We start from the raw sequence: 17107 nt of genomic DNA, 5'->3' as shown, positions 1-17107 counted from the left end.
TAGGTAGATACTGGGTCCCTACTACTTTAGCTATTAAAACCCACCACGTGCTATGCAGCAGATTAAAAACGAGGATGTACTGGCAAATAAGGGCAGAAGGGATCTAGTCTAGATCCAGGAGCCCTCCAGGCCATGCCACTCCGAAACACACGAAAACTGCTCTGAACAAATACCAGTAAGATGGTTTGATGGCCATCGGTAACAAGGAGTCGAGATCAGGAGGCCGCTGGCCCCCCAGATGCGTGCGCTCACCACCCGCGGGCCGCCAGACCCTCGGCTTCCGATCCAGACCCTCGGCTTCCGATCCAGACCCTCGGCTTCCGATCCAGACCCTCGGCTTCCGATCCAGACCACAAGAAGCCTCAGCTCTCTGGGATGGACCACAGGCCAGGGTTGCACCTGGCTCAGAAACAAGCTCCAAACGGCACGGGACACTCCTTCCTGCACGTGGACCGCGCGAGTGCAATTAGAATCCCTGGATTCAAGATGTTTTCAGGAGGAACCATTCCAGCTGGCGCTAACCCCGGCCAGCCCACAGCGCAGACGCCAAAACAGGCACCACGTGGTTCCGGCGCCGGGGCGGGGCCAGAGACGCCGGAAGTGGCCGCGCGACCTAGGCCCAGCCGGGCGGATCACGCTCAGACCATGGCGACCCAGGCGAAGCGCCCACGGGTAAGTGGTGGGCGCGGGTTCCAGCCTTCTCCTCCGTACCTCACCCCTTCTCTGCCCGCAGGGCCGTCCGTGTGCCCCCTCTCCGCTCCCTCCCGCGGGTCCCGCGCCCCTCTCCGTTTGTCCCCCCCTTTCCCCGAAAGCCCGTTCTGCGCACGCGCCGCGGTCACCTCTGGTTCTCAGCGGGCCTTCGGGGGCCGGGCCTGGTCACTGCGCGTACTTATCTCAGGTGGCGGGGCCCATGGCTTGCGGAGACCCGGATCCTGTGGCCGGCTTCTTGAGCTGGTGCCGGCGGGTGGGGCTGGAGTTGAGCCCCAAGGTGAGCGAGCGGGCGGGCGAGCAGGCGGGCGGAGGACCCACAGTGGAACGCGGGCTGCCCTGACCAGCCCTCTCCCTGCTCAGGTGGAGGTCAGCCGGCAGGGCACGGTGGCCGGTTACGGCATGGTGGCCCGAGAGAGCGTGCAGGCTGGAGAGCTGCTGTTCGTGGTGCCGCGTGCGGCGATCCTGTCGCCGCACACCTGCTCCATCGGCGGCCTGCTGGAGCGAGGTGGGCACGGCGGCGGGCGAGGGCGCTGGGGCGGGCCTGAGAGGCTGCGCCGGGACGCTCACTCCTGTCTCCCTCAGAGCGAGGTGCGCTGCAGAGCCAGTCGGGCTGGGTGCCACTGCTGCTGGCACTGCTGCACGAGCTGCAGGCCGCGGCCTCACACTGGAGGCCGTACTTTGCGCTCTGGCCCGAGCTGGGCCACTTGGAGCACCCTATGTTCTGGTGAGAGCCTTGGGAGGGGTTGGGGAGCGTATGCACTGTAGCCTGCTGCAGGGACCGAGTCCTCCCCTCAGTCCTCCGCAGCACCAGTCCTACCCAGTAAAGTGCGTGGAGGAATGAAGGGAACCTGGGTGTGGGTGTCCCTGCAGGCCAGAGGAGGAGCGCCGGCGCCTGCTGCAGGGCACAGGCGTACCTGAGGCCGTGGAGAAGGATTTGGACAGCATCCGTAGCGAGTACCACTCGATTGTGCTGCCCTTTATGGAAGCCCACCCCGATCTCTTCAGCCTCAGGGTTCACTCCCTAGAACTCTACCTCCAGCTCGTGGCCCTTGTGATGGCCTATAGGTCAGTGACTGGGGCCTCAGAGAACGGAACCCTTTTCTTTAGAAGTCTGTAGAGGGACAAAAGGGGAAAGACAGTGAAAGCCACCCCCAGTCCTTCACCCAAGACAGGGCCTTAACCAGGTTCTCTGAATGGCAGCTTTCAGGAACCACTGGAGGAAGAGGAAGATGAAAAGGAGCCCAACTCCCCCATTATGGTGCCCGCTGCAGACATACTAAACCACTTAGCCAATCACAATGCCAATCTGGAATACTCTGCGGTGAGTGGAGTTCTTACTGGTGCCCTGATTGAGCATGATTCAAGCCACTGTGACTTAGGCTCCGTTCTCTTACTAGTGCTACAAAATGAGTAGTGAAGTCAGCTCCTCCTGTACACTTCTTTAGTATGCATATTACTGAAGAATCATTTGAATGCGAAACATTTTAAAGTCCTCAAAGTTGAGTTGTGGTTAACCCTCTGATAAACTGTAACTGTCATTTATTTAGTGCTACCAATTTGGTGGTCTGCATAGCCATGTTTCATTCCCTGCTGGCTGTTCGTATCATTGAGCCCAGACTGTGTGGGGCTCTGTGGATAGCAGCCTGGAACAGATAGTCACTCTGTTTTGGAGGGGTGAGGATATTCACAGGCCAGAGGTCTAAGACGATCCTAGAACTGGTATAAAGCTGTTTATACCAGTTCTATTCTATATGGAAAGTTGCAAGAAAAGATGGCATATTTGTAGGATCAAAAACTAGTATCGTTATTTCTAAATCCTTGCCTTCATTTTCCTTTCCGACTTTGATCTGCAGAAATTTCATCCCCCCATCTTGCTGTGTTGCCCAGGCTGAAGTGTGGTGGCGTGATCTCTGTTCACTGCAACTTCTACCTCCTGGATTCAAGCAATTGTCCATGCCTCAACCTCTCGGGTAGCTGGGATTACAGGTGCCTGCCACCATGCCCGGCTAAGTTTTTCTATTTTTTCTGTGGAGACAGGGTTTTGCCTTGTTGGCCAGACTGGTCGTAACTCCTGACCTCATGATCCGCCCACCTTAGCCTCCCAAAGGGCTGGGATTACAGGCATGAGCCACCACGCCCAGCCACAAATTTCATTTTTAGAGCTACCGACTTTTAAGTGAAGATGACTGTGCAGAAATCTACCCAGTTAAACATGAAGCTGGCCTTTTAAAGTGAGCCTAACCCTTTTTTGTTTCACAGTTCAGGGTCTAACAGGAAATTATGGTAGAACTTTGGTAGTTAACAGCACCTGCTGAAGGCTCTTCAGAGGAAGTAATGTTTCTGGGACCGGCCTGTGAAAGGCATGCCCCCAGCTTCTCCCTTTCACCTCAGGATTGTCTTCGGATGGTAGCCACTCAGCCCATTCCTAAAGGCCATGAGATTTTCAACACGTACGGGCAAATGGCTAACTGGCAGCTGATTCATATGTATGGTTTTGTTGAACCATATCCTAACAACACAGATGACACAGCTGACATTCAGATGGTGACAGTTCGTGAGGCAGCATTACAGGGTGAGTGTATCATTAATCTTTGACGCTGATGGCAGTATCTGTACCCATGCCTCAGGTTCAATAGCCTTGCTAGGCCGGGCGCGGTGGCTCAAGCCTGTAATCCCAGCACTTTGGGAGGCCGAGGCGGGTGGATCACAAGGTCGAAAGATCGAGACCATCCTGGTCAACATGGTGAAACTCCGTCTCTACTAAAAATACAAAAAACTAGCTGGGCATGGTGGCGCGTGCCTGTAATCCCAGCTACTTAGGAGGCTGAGGCAGGAGAATTGCCTGAGCCCAGGAGGCGGAGGTTGCGGTGAGCCGAGATCGCGCCATTGCACTCCAGCCTGGGTAACAAGAGCGAAACTCCGTCTCAAAAAAAATAAAAAATAAATAGCCTTGCTAAAGAGCAGTTGACTTTGTTGACTAGGCGGTGAAGATGATAAGAGCCCTTAGGTGTACTAAGACTTTCACATTGTTATTTCATCTACAGGAACAAAAACTGAAGCTGAAAGGCTCCTAATGTATGAACGCTGGGATTTCCTATGCAAACTGGAGATGGTAGGGGAAGAGGGAGCTTTTGTGATAGGGAGGGAGGAGGTGCTGACTGAAGAGGAGCTGACCACCACACTAAAGGTAAAAGGCTGAAGATGGCCATTTAATGCTGATTTGAATATTTAAAGCAAAATAGTTAGAAGATAGAGGAAATGTGAGATTTTTAATAAATGCTAAGATGAGTTTAGTCTCCTGAATAATTTCAGAAGTATGCAAGTAGTGCATCCTAATTAAAGGGCTCTGTGGTTGCTTCTAGGTACTGTGCATGCCTGCTGAAGAGTTCAGAGAGTTTAAAGACCAGGATGGAGGGGGAGATGAGAAAAGGGGAGACGGCAGCCTGACGATCACAAACATTCCTAAGCTCAAAGCATCGTGGAGACAGCTGCTTCGAAACAGCATTCTATTGACCCTGCAAACCTATGCCACAGACTTAAAAACTGACAAAGATGTACTCAGCAATAAGGAGGCCTACGCTAAACTCAGCTGGAGGGAACAGCAAGCCTTACAGGTTCGCTATGGTCAGAAGATGATCTTACATCAGTTGTTGGAAATGACAAGTTAGTAGTTTCCCTGTTCCCTGAAGGAACAGCAATAAGAACTTTAATACTTATCTTTGAAAGAGAGGAAAACTTGGATCTTATTAAACACCAAAAGGGAAAGACGCAAAGGTGGGTGTACCAGGATAAACTGAGGTAAGGGTGGATATGTTTTAAGGATTGAGAACAGCAGACTTGGCAATCACTGCTAATTGTTACTTAACACATGTTACAACTATTTAGTTTTAACCAAAGCCAGTGGAAATGCGGTAATAGGTCTTGTGTTCCAGAGCATTTAATATATATATATATGGACAGACTTTGGAGGTAGACCCTATTTTAAATGTAAGTCTAGTTTGAGGAAGTCACTTAACCTTTAAAAGACTCTCAGGATTTAGGCCGGGCGCGGTGGCTCAAGCCTGTAATCCCAGCACTTTGGGAGGCTGAGGCGGGTGGATCACGAGGTCAAGAGATCGAGACCATCCTGGTCAACATGGTGAAACCCCGTCTCTACTAAAAATACAAAAAACTAGCTGGGCGTGGTGGCGCGTGCCTGTAATCCCAGCTACTCAGGAGGCTGAGGCAGGAGAATTGCCTGAGCCCAGGAGGCAGAGGTTGCGGTGAGCCGAGATCGTGCCATTGCACTCCAGCCTGGGTAACAAGAGCGAAACTCCGTCTCAAAAAAAAAAAAAAAAAAAAAAAAAGACCCTCAGGATTTAATAAGCTGTGGAACTGGCACTCGATCAGTAACTTGGAGTCCATGTAGGTGGCACAAACCACTCCTCAGGGAATAAACCCTAAGACATCACTCAAGGAGGACTTCAGTTATTTAATTTACAACCTTTTTGTCCTCTCTGGTGGTAAAAACTTGACAGTCATGAAAGGTAAATCCAGTTTTAAGTTGGTTAAGTTTTAAAATAGGTATCTATTCATTTTCTTTAAAAAGATACCAAAATACCTAAGGGTAAAGGATATTAAAACTGGGCATTTTAAATTCGGTTTAACCAGAGAAACCTGCTTCAGCAATTTTCCAGTGTTGAAATAGGAAGAAAAATACAATTATTTCCTTTCTTAAACATGCTTAGTTTAGTAGTGGGAATGACCTATCATTCAGCAAGAATTTGGTGGTTCCCAATGGTCCCAAGCTCTGCAAGGCTAAACTGTCCACTTTTCAACCTCACCATCAGCACTGGCTGCTGCTACTGAGAAAGGCACAGTGGACTCACATGTGTGTCATGACTTTAATGGTTGGCTACAGTATGCATACACATAAAAGAAGTAGTAGGGGAGCTGAAGCCCAGGAAAGGCTACAAAATGCAACACAGGGACCAATACATTAGCAAAACATTCAAAATCCTTATTATTTTTTTTTTTTTAAAAAAAAGGCTGTATTGGTCCTTTCATCTTTGTCATTATTCAGTTTAGCCTGTATGGCCATTCAGTGGAGTAATGGGGGAGGGCAATTCATGAGATCTGGTTCCCTTTCCTGTATTCCCACAGTTTATAAAACTTTCAGGAGAGGGATGGTGGGGGTGAGGGTAGGGGGTGGGATTTAAGCCTGGTCTAGTTTCCCTTTTATATGAAAGAGCTGACCCTCATCTCATATGGCTGAGGTATATATTCCCCAAAAGAAATAAAATGGTACAAATGCAGTCAGCTTTAGAATGGGTTTGGGTAGAGACAAAACAAACTCAAGGGATTCCAATAGTGAGCCCTTCCCATGTTCCCGGACACATCAACTTCTAGCACATCCACATTTTTAATAACTTAGTGATTTTCAGGGTCCCCTGTCCACATTAAAAAAATAAGTTACATAATATGAACCGGCTTTTTGCTATTCTTTGGGACACCAGGAATGTCAGACGACATGGAGCTATGCCCTCAGACAAGTGCATGGCATCAGCTGCCTCTTTATTACAAGGTACCAGTTTATGTACTTGCCTTGGACACAGCTTGCACAAACCCAAGAAGTTCCAGACAAAGGTTTTCTCTTTCATATATTTACACAAGTTCAAAATGATATTCACAGCATCTTCTAAATTTTGGCCAAGAGTCAAAAAAAATGCATTTAAACTTTGGAACGTGCCCACATAAGACAGGAGGCTGATCCCAACAGTAGTTGGGGCAGATACCCGCAAACCAAAGGGCTGGGAAAGTCAGGAAGAGCTGAAAGGATTCTTCAGTTTACGAATTCGGTGCAGTGAGACTGCTAGGGTGACACATACAACGGAGATACAGTTTCATCTAACTGGCACCCGTCCCTTCCATTACTTGCTGGGCCTGCTTCTGTCCCATGCAGCACTGTGCGACCGACTGGAATAACCTGCAGGGCAAAGAGTTACAGATTTGTGATTAAAGAGTAGGCCTAACAATACCTTGCATCTCATTTGCTTTAGCTACTCATCACTGACCCAACCTAGAGACAAATGGTTTTCATTCTCCAGTCTCATTACTAGACAATTAAAAATTACTTTTAACTCACTTTTCGATTTCTGGGGCACAGTGTACAAATTCATGGTTCCAGAATTTAAACGCTGGGTTTTTAATCAGCTCAATGAAGGTAATAAGAAGACCCCAAGGATGTGGCCTATTTACAATCAACCGTTCCAAGAGAACTCTGAAAAGGGAGAAAGAGTTAATGCAGAGAAGCATACAAATTCATGATTATTCTTCCATTATCTTTTTTTCTAACTTCTCCCTGATTACTGCACCACATGCCAAAGTTTTCACCTTTGGTAAAGACCTTTAGTCAAAACACTCCTAATAGCATGCGTTGGAATAACCGGGTTTGAAACCGTTCTTAGCCCTAGAAGACCACGTATTAATGTAAAGTGCAGATAACAGCATGTATCTCAGAGCTGTTCAGAATAAGGGGTGACCGGGGAGAGGAAGCCACACAAAGCCAAGAGTACGTAGCACACACAGGACAAAAAGTAACTTCAAGAATGAGCTCCTAGGCCTGCTGCAGTGGCTCATGCCTGCAATCCCAGCATTTTGGGAGGCAAAGCTGGGTGGATCACCTGAGGACAGGAGTTGGAGACCAGCCTGGCCAACGTGTTGAAATGCCATCTTACTAAAAATACAAAAATTGGGCATAGTGGTTCATGCCTGTAATCCCAGCAGTCAGAGGCTGAGGCAGGAGAACCTCTTGAACCCAGTAGGTGGAGGTTGTGGGTAGCCGAGATTGTGCCACTGCCCTCCAGTCTGGGCAACAGAGTGAGACTCCATCTCAAAGAAAAGAATGAGCTCTCAATGAAAAAGTTAGGGAATCTACTAGTGCACATGTAAATTGGTAAAATTTTTCTGAATGCCAGTAAGTATCAGCTTAACTATATCCTTTCACATACCAACTGTGCATGAAGCGTAACAAAGATAAATACAAGGAGACTTACTGCAGCTTTATATAAACAAAAAGGAACACATCATCTAAGCATCCAATAAGGTATTTTGGTACACAAATCAAAGGAATACCATACTCAGCACCATAGGTACGACTTAATTAGGCAAATGGGCAAGTTTAAAGAGTCTGGCCCAATGTTAAAAATATAAGTGTGCATATATCTATCTCACTAACAATCTCTCCAATGCTATATATAGTCTAGGCAATCCGGCAACAGATTCTTAACTATTGTAAGGAAAATGCAAGTATGATCCTGTTATTGCTACTGCTTTCAACCCAGAGTTAATGAGGAAAAGTCCAAGGTCCTTAACATAGTCTTTCATAGGCCTACATGACTTAGGACTAGTTATCACCACCACCTCAGAGAAACTCTGACCTTAAATCAAAATGTGCCTTGTGGTATAAACTACTTTTCATTTAAGCAATGATTATGATTTCTAACTCTCTACTTGTGATATGTGTCCATCAGAATGAGTATTAGGAGGGCAGGAACCATCCATTTTGCTCACAATTATATCCCACATTTAAAAGATTATTGGACATGTAGAATATTTTCACTGAAGACTGGGTGCAGTGGCTCAAGCCTGTAATCCCAGCACTTAGGGAGGCTAAGATGGGCGGATCACCTGAGGTCAGGAGTTTGAGACCAGCCTGGACAACATCCTGAAACCCTGTATCTACTAAAATGCAAAAATCAGCTGGGCATGGTGGTGGGCACCTGTAATCCCAGCTACTTGGGAAGCAGAGGTTGCAGTGAGCTGAGATAGCAGCACTGCACTCCAGCCTGGGCAACAGAGCAACACTACGCATCAAAAATAATAATTTTAAATAAATAAGATTTTTACTTAACATTGAATGCATAGGAAAACAAAAACCCGAGACTTTAAGATCAAAGGACAGGGGGACCATTTTGAAGCATTTAAAAAGTAAGCTGCTCTCTTACCTTGTGATCTGTTCTTGGATAGCTTCCGTATTGGCCTCTGCAAAAAGGTACAGCATGGTGCAACTGAAGTAGTGAGTGTGGCTATTTGGGTACCGGAGTTGATTTGCAATTGCGTTCAAAAAGAGATAGCGACCTACAAATTAAGAAACCTTAACTTAGGACTTGGTCTGAAAAGTCAACATAGGAAAACAGTTCTAACTGGCTAGGGTTTGGGTTTCTGATAGAGGCTTTCAAATTGATCTTTGGTTTAAAGCTGTGGTTCTCCGGACCCCAAAGAGTTCTCATTTCTGTAGGTTTTCAGTATTTTCCACATTAGTAATTAATTTTTAAAATACTTACTCATATTTAAAAAGAGACTCCTTATGTGTTAATAGAAGTAACAAAATATTTTCTGGTGACACTCATCACTAAGTTTTTCTACATTTTGCAGATCTTTAATTCTTGCTTAATAAAAGACAGCTGGATTCTCATTTCTGCTTCCATGTTCAACTTGTTGTTATGGTGTATTTTTTATAACATCTGAGAAATTCGGCTGTATACTCATGACAGAATAGATCCAAAACAGCAAATGTTGTCTTATGAGGGAAATGGCTTTGGCTGGTCGAAGCAGCTCATGCCTGTAATCCCGACACTTTGATGAGAGGTTGAGATAAGTAGATCACTTGAGATCAGGAGTTCAAGATCAGCCTGGCCAACACAGTGAAACCGCATCTCTACTAAAAATACAAAAATTGGCTGGGTGTGTCACACGCCTTTAATCCCAGCACTTTAGGGGACCAAGGTGGGTGGATCACCTGAGGTCAGGAGTTCAAGACCAGCCTGACCGACATGGTGAAACCCCATCTCTGTTCTGCTGAAATGAGTGAAAAAGGCCAGACACGGTGGCTCACGCCTGTACTCCCAGCACTTTGTGAGACTGAGGACAGATCGCGAGGTCAAGAGATCGAGACCATCATGGCCAACATGGTAGAGCACTGTCTCTACTAAAAGTACAAAAACTAGTCGGGCGTGGTGGCAGGCGCATGTAGTCCCAGCTACTCGGGAGGCTGAGGCAGGAGGATTGCTTGAACACAGGAGGCGGAGGTTGCAGTGAGCCAAGATCGTGCCACTGCACTCCAGCCTGATGACAGAGTGGGACTTCATCTTAAAAAAAAAAAAAAAAAATGCCGGGTGTGGTGGCTCAAGCCTGTAATCCCAGCACTTTGGGAGGCCGAGGCGGGTGGATCACGAGGTCAAGAGATGGAGACCATCCTGGTCAACATGGTGAAACCCCGTCCCTACTAAAAATACAAAAAATTAGCTGGGCATGGTGGCGCATGCCTGTAATCCCAGCTACTCAGGAGGCTGAGGCAGGAGAATTGCTTGAACCCAGGAGGCAGAGGTTGCGGTGAGCCGAGATCGCGCCATTGCACTCCAGCCTGGGTAACAAGAGCGAAACTCCTTCTCAAAAAACAAACAAAAAAATAATTAGGTGGGCATAGTGGCACATGCCTGTAATCCCAGCTCCTCAGGAGGCTGAAGCAAGAGAATTGCCTCTGAACCCAGGAGGCAGAAGTTGTGGTGAGCCGACATTTGTCCCACTGCATACCAGCCTGGGTGACAGCAAGACTGTCTCAAAAGTTTTGACACCCTAAGAGTACACAGACTACACTTTGAGGACGATTAGTCTAAACTACTTTGGAATAAATACTATCTTAATTGGGTCTGGTTATCTGCCTTTGCTAATTACTCATGTTTGTGAGTCTATTACAGTGACACATTTCTCTAAAGGATGCCAGCCTTTTATTTTCAAGCTCTGGACGTGATGGTGTTCAATTTTACGTCTTGAATTTAAGCTGTCTTAAATCCATCCTACATACGCAATATTAATTCACCTCTCAAGAATCAGTAGCAAAGTTAAGAGAATGCCCCCACCTAAAGTATATGTATGCAAAACCTGACAGGACTGTACAACTAGACGGCATCTAACTGGGGTCTCTATTATATAAGAAGAGTACCAAAAGAAATGTAGCTCCAGCAGGAAAGCTGCAACCTGCAACAGGAATTATACTGTGAGCTTTCTGCAGAATGGGAGAGTCTTAACTCATTAATTTTATACACAAACATTTAACAAGATGCCTACCAACCAGGCACCAATAAAAATGCTTATATAAGGCAGGCTAACAAAACGTTGCCACAAAAGCCTATGTTTAAAGGGACTACTAAATAAAAGGAAGTTTATTTTCACACTAAAAACTGCAGTCACGCCGGGTGCAGTGGCTCAAGCCTGTAATCCCAGCACTTTGGGAGGCCGACGCGGGTGGATCACGAGGTTGAGAGATCGAGACCATCCTGGTCAACATGGTGAAACCCTGTCTCTACTAAAAATACAAAAAACTAGCTGGGCATGGTGGCACATGCCTGTAATCCCAGCTACTCAGGAGGCTGAGGCAGGAGAACTGCCTGAGCCCAGGAGGCAGAGGTTGCGGTGAGCCGAGATCGCGCCATTGCACTCCAGCCTGGGTAACGAGCGAAACTCCATCTCAAAAAAAAAAAAAAAAAAAAAAAAAAAAACTGCAGTCACATATACCAAAGCTGATACTGCAGGATTCTAGAGAATCCTTTCCTTTGTGCTTTTTTGTATTTTCTGCAGTGAGTACATAATGTCCAATTAAAGATAAAATAATCAGCCAGACCTGTGAATATACTAACAGAACTTTCCTTCACTATTGTGGCTTCAAGCCACAATAGTGCATGTACATGTTTGCCATCAGATTGTAGCAAAAAGCACAGAGAACTCTACTCAGAACTGGCAGGCTTCACTCACCCTCAGTGTCCAAGTCCACAGCCAAATTCTGGAAGATATCCATGTGTGCTGAATGAGTGATGGTGCTCATTGAAGGCGTGCTGCCCTTGTTGTGGATGTGCGCAATGGCCTGAGTCCCTACATAGAGCACCAGTGCATTGATGAGCTGGAGGTTGTAGCGATTCCCAGGTTCATTGGATACCTTAAATGAGCAAAACAGAACTCCTTATGCTTACTCCTGCAGAGGATTGATTCTACCCCAGTATTTCTAAGCCCTTCTTACACCTTTGTGGAAAGGCTGAACATTTATTATGATCACTTGCATGAATTTGTGAGGTTATTTAACAAATACACAGATGCTCCACACGTGGTTGTACCAATAAGAGAAATATATTTCCCTCAGGAAGCCAAAGCTGCTATCACTGTGCTCATGACACAGATCTAAAGTTAAGTTTATAAAATCAAAATATGGACTGTGCCAATTAAATATCTGGAAAGTTGTGGTTGCACAGCATAGATTATAAATATGTAACTTTCAAAATATTGTATACAGAAATGTGAATCAGCATCCATTTATTTAGAAAACTCTTGAGAGTACAAACAGCTAATGACTGTCAGTGGTCTACTCTCACAGAGTTGTCTCATCCAAAGCTGTAGCAAAATATCACTGATGAAATGAACTTTTAAATATATAAATCCAGTTAAGCTCACCCAACTGATGGAAATGACAATAAAAGACTTAACTCCGAAATGGACCATACAGACACAGAAAGTGATTTCCAGGGAAGACAGAGCTGAATTTTAAGCCAAACGAATTAACCTGTAGGTTGCTGCGCAGATCAGACAGAAAAGTGACTGGTGATCGAGTTTTAAGATAGGAATCCAAATCCTTTTTGAACTGAGGTGGCATTACTCCAGTGAAATTGGTGAGAATCCGGGGGGCAATGTTAATTTCACTCAGCATGTCCACCTGCCACAGACAAAAATGCAAGAATCACAGAGTCATTTGTATTAGTAAATTACACCTATGCTAAAAAGTGGTAAAACAGTTTTTCTAAAACTATATACACTATAAATGCCTTGAAGAACACAGCTGCCACATTTTATTACTTTTAATCAGTCTTTCTTTAATTAGAAGAATATTGGTAGAAAACAATAGAAATTCTTCGCTCTATAATGTATTTCCTTTCCAGAGGCAAGATACCTTTTGGGCAAAGGTCTAATTTGCGAAACTAACTGATTTTTCCTGGACCTGGATTTCAAAACAAGAAATTAGAGTAAGATTTCTCACTCATCATGACTCTTTGAAAAGAAGCCTCAGCAGGATAAGACATCACACTTAGTCCTTTTTGAAAAAATGCATGTGACACAGTAGAGACTACATTTAAACTATAGCTGGGCACTTCTAGTGGTGTGCACCTGTAGTCTCAGCTACTCTAGAGGCTGAGGCAGAAGGATGGCTGGAGCACAGGAGCTTGAGGCTAGAGTACACTATGTTCACACCTGTGAACAGTCACTGCCCTTCAGGCTGGGCAACACAGTGAGACCCCTGTCTCTTAAACTATAGTAGCCATGTCAGGGTGGTGAGATTTTAAGTGGTCCTTTCTCTCCTTTATTCCAACAACTGAAAAACAGAGGGTTCTCCATATCCTCAGGTTCCACATCCAATTAACCTCAAGTCAAAAAGTAGACTCAAAGAGTCAAAACCTCAAGACTACAAAAAGTAGTAACTTCAAGAACGGGCTCCCAGGCCCAGTACACTGGCTCATGCCTGTAGCCCTAGCACTTTGGGAGGCCGAGGTGGGCGGATCACGAGGCCAGCAGTTTGAGACCAGCCTGGCCAACATAGTGAAACCCTGTCTCTACTAAAAATATTTTAAAAATTAGCTAGGCATGGTAGTGGGCACCTGCAGTCCCAGCTATTTGGGAGCCTAATGCAGAAGAATCACTTGAACCCGGGAGGCGGAGACTGCAGCGAGCTGAGATCACACCACTGCACTCCAGCCTGGGTGACAGAGTGAGACTTCATATTAAAATAATAATACAAGAAAAAACAAAATTTAAAAACAGTTCATTAATATAGTTTAAAATAGTTATTTCCATAGCATTACACTATACTAGGTATCATAAGCAATACAGATATCATTTAAGAGGTTATGCAAAGGTTATATGCCACTTTACATAAGGGACTTAAGCATACTTAAAATTCAGTGTCCCAGTGGGTCCTGGAACCAATCCCCCAAGAATAGCAAGGGACCAAGGGACAACTGCACAGGTGCACAGACACACAAAACACCTGTGAAATATGGAGATTACAGTCGGGCGCAGTGTCTCACACCTGCAATCCCAGCACTTTGGGAGGCCAACGCAGGCAGATCACTTGAGGTCAGGAGCTCTAAACCAACCTGGCCAACATAGGAAAACCCCATCTCTATTAAACACATACAAAAAATGAGCCAGGTGTGGTGGCACATGCCTGTAATCCCATCTACTCAGGAGGCTGGGATGGGAAATTACTTGAACCAGAGAAGGGGGGAGGTTGCAGTGAGCCGAAATTGTGCCACTGCACTCTAGCCTGCATCACAGAGACTCTGCCTCAAAGAAAGAAAAAGAAATATAGAGATTACAAAGGTCTATTTGTTCTGCAATTCTTTACCACATGGGGCACACCCAGCAAATGCCTGCCCCAACACCTAAGTCAGGGTTCTAGAAATAGAGCTAAATTTAATATCATAATTAATATGAAAACTAGCAACTAGAAAAACGCTGTGAACCAGCAATAGCAATAGCAACAATATCATACCATGTATCAGGCTTGAAAACATGATTATTTCCTTTAAAGAGTACTCTTAACTAACAGTGTGCATGTATGTTAGGTAGGGAAGTGTTAGAACAGCCTACTTATCAGAGAAAGGATTGAAATACTAAGACATTAATTTTCCTTTAACTAGTTGGAACTTTACCTTTAGATTAGGAGTGAACGGGTCTGGGAGCCTCATGTTTCTTGGAAAGGCACTCAGGATCAAATTTCTTAACTGGATACAATTAGGTGGAATCACATCACAAAACCCATAATGGTAATCACAAAGGAACTCTGGGAAATCATGCAAAAGAACCAGCAGCACTCTTAAAGTGCCCTATTTTTAAAAACAAGAAAAATATTTTCACACTAAGAAAAGGGAGTTAACATTTTCCTATTACGAATTTAACGTTAAGTCTCCCCACCCCCCAAAAAAAGTAAAATACACTTTAGTAACATTTTTTCCAAAGTTTTAGGCTTTAATTAACATTATCAACCGGGCGCGGTGGCTCAAGCCTGTAATCCCAGCACTTTGGGAGGCCGAGGTGGATGGATCACGAGGTCAAGAGATCGAGACCATCCTGGTCAACATGGTGAAACCCCGTCTCTACTAAAAACACAAAAAATTAGCTGGGCATGGTGGCACATGCCTGTAATCCCAGCTACTCAGGAGGCTGAGGCAGGAGAATTGCCTGAAGCCAGGAGGCGGAGGTTGCGGTGAGCAGAGATCGCACCATTGCACTCCAGCCTGGGTAACAAGAGCGAAACTCCGTCTCAAAAAAAAAAAAAAAAATTATCACAGATGATTTATCAAATATTTCCATTTAGGTATGGAAAACTAGGCATCAGGAATTTACACACTGAAATGAAATGCTAGAAGAGAGGGCTGGACAAAGAAAGATACAATGATGTAAGCATCTATCTTCAGAAGCTGAGAAAAAAAAAGAACTAATGAAAACCAAAGAAAGCAGAGTAAAGGCATATAATAAATTTTGTAAAGTACTGAAAAGGGAGGAAATCAAAGCCCAAGTTAGTTATTATAAAAGATTAATCAACTGATAAAGACTGGTAGAGAAAATACAAAAATTACTAATGTCAGGAATGACATTACAGATCCTACAGTCATGAAAAATAGTTTTAGAACATTGAACGATTTTATGCCCATAAATCTGACAATTCAGATAGGTGGAAGCTAGAACAACTTAGCACATTGAGACATGCAAAGATTTCCTACACAAGTCACAAAATGCAACTTTGTAATAGAAATTTTAAAATCTACAGTTTTGACTACAGTAAGTTTTAAAGCTTCTGTTCTTCAAAAAACACTTCAACCTTCCTTTAAGGGAGGTAAAATGCAAGCTGTGAGAGTGGGAGATGTTTGAATATATAATAACAAAGGGCTTGTATTTAGAATATATAAAGAATTATTTAACACATAAAAATACAAACAAGAGCCAAAAGACTGGAAGAGCAGCATCACAAAAAGGTGATGGTGATATCCACGGCTGATCTATACATGAAAACCTCATTAAGAAATCATCGGGCCAGGCCGGGCGCGGTGGCTCAGCCTGTAATCCCAGCACTTTGGGAGGCCGAGGCGGGTGGATCACGAGGTCAAGAGATCGAGAGCATCCCAGTCAACATGGTGAAACCTCGTCTCTACTAAAAATACAAAAAAATTAGCTGGGCATGGTGGCGTGTGCCTGTAATCCCAGCTACTCAGGAGGCTGAGGAAGGAGAATTGCCTGAACCCAGGAGGCGGAGGTTGTGGTGAGCCGAGATCGCGCCATTGCACTCCAGCCTGGGGTAACAAGAGCGAAACTCCGTCTCAAAAAAAAAAAAAAGAAAAGAAAAAGAAATCATCGGGCTGGGCACAGTGGCTCAAGCCTGTAATCTCAGCACTTTGGGAGGGCCAAGGCGGGTGGATCATGAGGCCAAGAGATCGAGACCATTCTGGTCAACATGGTGAAATCCCGTCTCAACTAAAAATACAAAAAATTAGCTGGGCATGGTGGCGCGTGCCTGTAATCCCAGCTACTCGGGAGGCTGAGGCAGGAGAATTGCCTGAACCCAGGAGGCAGAGGTTGCGGTAAGCTGAGATCGCGCCACTGCACTCCAGCCTGGTTAACAAGAGCGAAACTCCTTCTCAAAAAAAAAAAAAAAGAAAAGAAAGAAATCATCAAGGAGGCCAGGTGCAGTGGCTCATGCCTATAATCCCAGCACTTTGGAAGGCTGAGGTGGACTGCTCACTTAAGGTCAGGAGTTTGCGACAAGCATGACCAACATGATGAAACCCCATGTCTACTAAATACACAAAAAATTAGCCAGGCGTGGTGGCACATGCCTGTAGTCCCAGCTACTAGGGAAACTGAGGCACAAGTATCACTTGAACCTGGGAGGCAGTAGTAACTCGGATTGCGCCACTGCACTCCAGCCTGGGTTTCAGAGTGAGAGACTGTCTCCCCCCCAACCCCCCCCAAAAAAAGAGAGAAATCATCAAGGAAATGCAAATTAAATCCACAAAGAGATCTCAGAGTATAACTTCCAAAATGGCTAAAATGAAAAACAGACAATACCAACTATGGCAAGATGTGGGAAAAACAGTAACTCTTCTGTGCTGTTCAAAAGTGTAAACTGGTACAAACACTTTGTAAAACTGTAGTATCTTCTAAAGTTGAACATACAAACACTTGTACAATCTGGGTGCTGGTTATGCCAGTACATTTGATTTCTGCACTTTTCTGAATGAATGGATGTCGCCTTAAGTGCTTAATAAAAACAAAACAAGGCCTCAGACTCCTGAAGTGTATTTTGTTTTAAGATCTC

At 45.1% G+C, this 17107-nt stretch overlaps 2 protein-coding genes across 9 annotated transcripts in view; one reads left to right on the top strand and one right to left on the bottom strand.

Annotated features, from left to right (window-relative positions):
* The first annotated feature begins 314 nt into the window (after nt 1–314).
* Nucleotides 315–17070, top strand: SETD6 (SET domain containing 6, protein lysine methyltransferase). Of its 3 annotated transcripts, XM_003943508.4 has the most exons (9): nt 315–672; nt 899–988; nt 1072–1216; nt 1294–1435; nt 1582–1776; nt 1912–2032; nt 3103–3283; nt 3756–3898; nt 4074–17070. In XM_003943508.4, the coding sequence occupies exons 1-9, from the start codon at nt 376–378 to the stop codon at nt 4377–4379; spliced, it is 1620 nt and encodes a 539-aa protein (XP_003943557.3). In that variant the 5' UTR covers nt 315–375; the 3' UTR covers nt 4380–17070. The 3 variants fall into 3 exon arrangements, with proteins under 3 accessions (XP_003943557.3, XP_010329679.2, XP_074258288.1); XM_010331377.3 differs by lacking the exon at nt 899–988; XM_074402187.1 differs by lacking the exon at nt 1582–1776.
* Nucleotides 6338–17107, bottom strand: part of CNOT1 (CCR4-NOT transcription complex subunit 1) — a 96476-nt gene continuing 85706 nt past the window's right edge. For all 6 annotated transcript variants that reach the window (XM_039475817.2, XM_039475827.2, XM_039475825.2 and 3 more), the window contains exons 44-49: nt 14445–14618; nt 12302–12451; nt 11503–11683; nt 8697–8829; nt 6836–6970; nt 6338–6676 (exon numbers count right to left, since the gene is read on the bottom strand). In XM_039475817.2, the coding sequence (XP_039331751.1) occupies nt 6598–6676; nt 6836–6970; nt 8697–8829; nt 11503–11683; nt 12302–12451; nt 14445–14618 (852 nt within the window). In that variant the 3' untranslated portion in view covers nt 6338–6597. The remainder of the gene's footprint in view (nt 6677–6835; nt 6971–8696; nt 8830–11502; nt 11684–12301; nt 12452–14444; nt 14619–17107) is intronic.

The sequence above is a fragment of the Saimiri boliviensis genome, chromosome 1 (genome assembly GCF_048565385.1).
Source record: "Saimiri boliviensis isolate mSaiBol1 chromosome 1, mSaiBol1.pri, whole genome shotgun sequence".
NCBI lineage: Eukaryota > Metazoa > Chordata > Mammalia > Primates > Cebidae > Saimiri > Saimiri boliviensis.
Note: the sequence above shows the minus strand (reverse complement) of the source record. Positions and strands in the feature narration are given on the sequence as shown.

Excerpts from the sequence above, each read along its gene's own strand:
- SETD6 (XM_003943508.4), top strand. The coding sequence starts at position 376 with ATGGACCACAGGCCAGGGTTGCACCTGGCTCAGAAACAAGCTCCAAAC. Across the intron at positions 1,436-1,581 it reads TTGGAGCACCCTATGTTCTG|GCCAGAGGAGGAGCGCCGGC; the intron begins GTGAGAGCCTTG and ends GTGTCCCTGCAG. Across the intron at positions 1,777-1,911 it reads GCCCTTGTGATGGCCTATAG|CTTTCAGGAACCACTGGAGG; the intron begins GTCAGTGACTGG and ends TCTGAATGGCAG.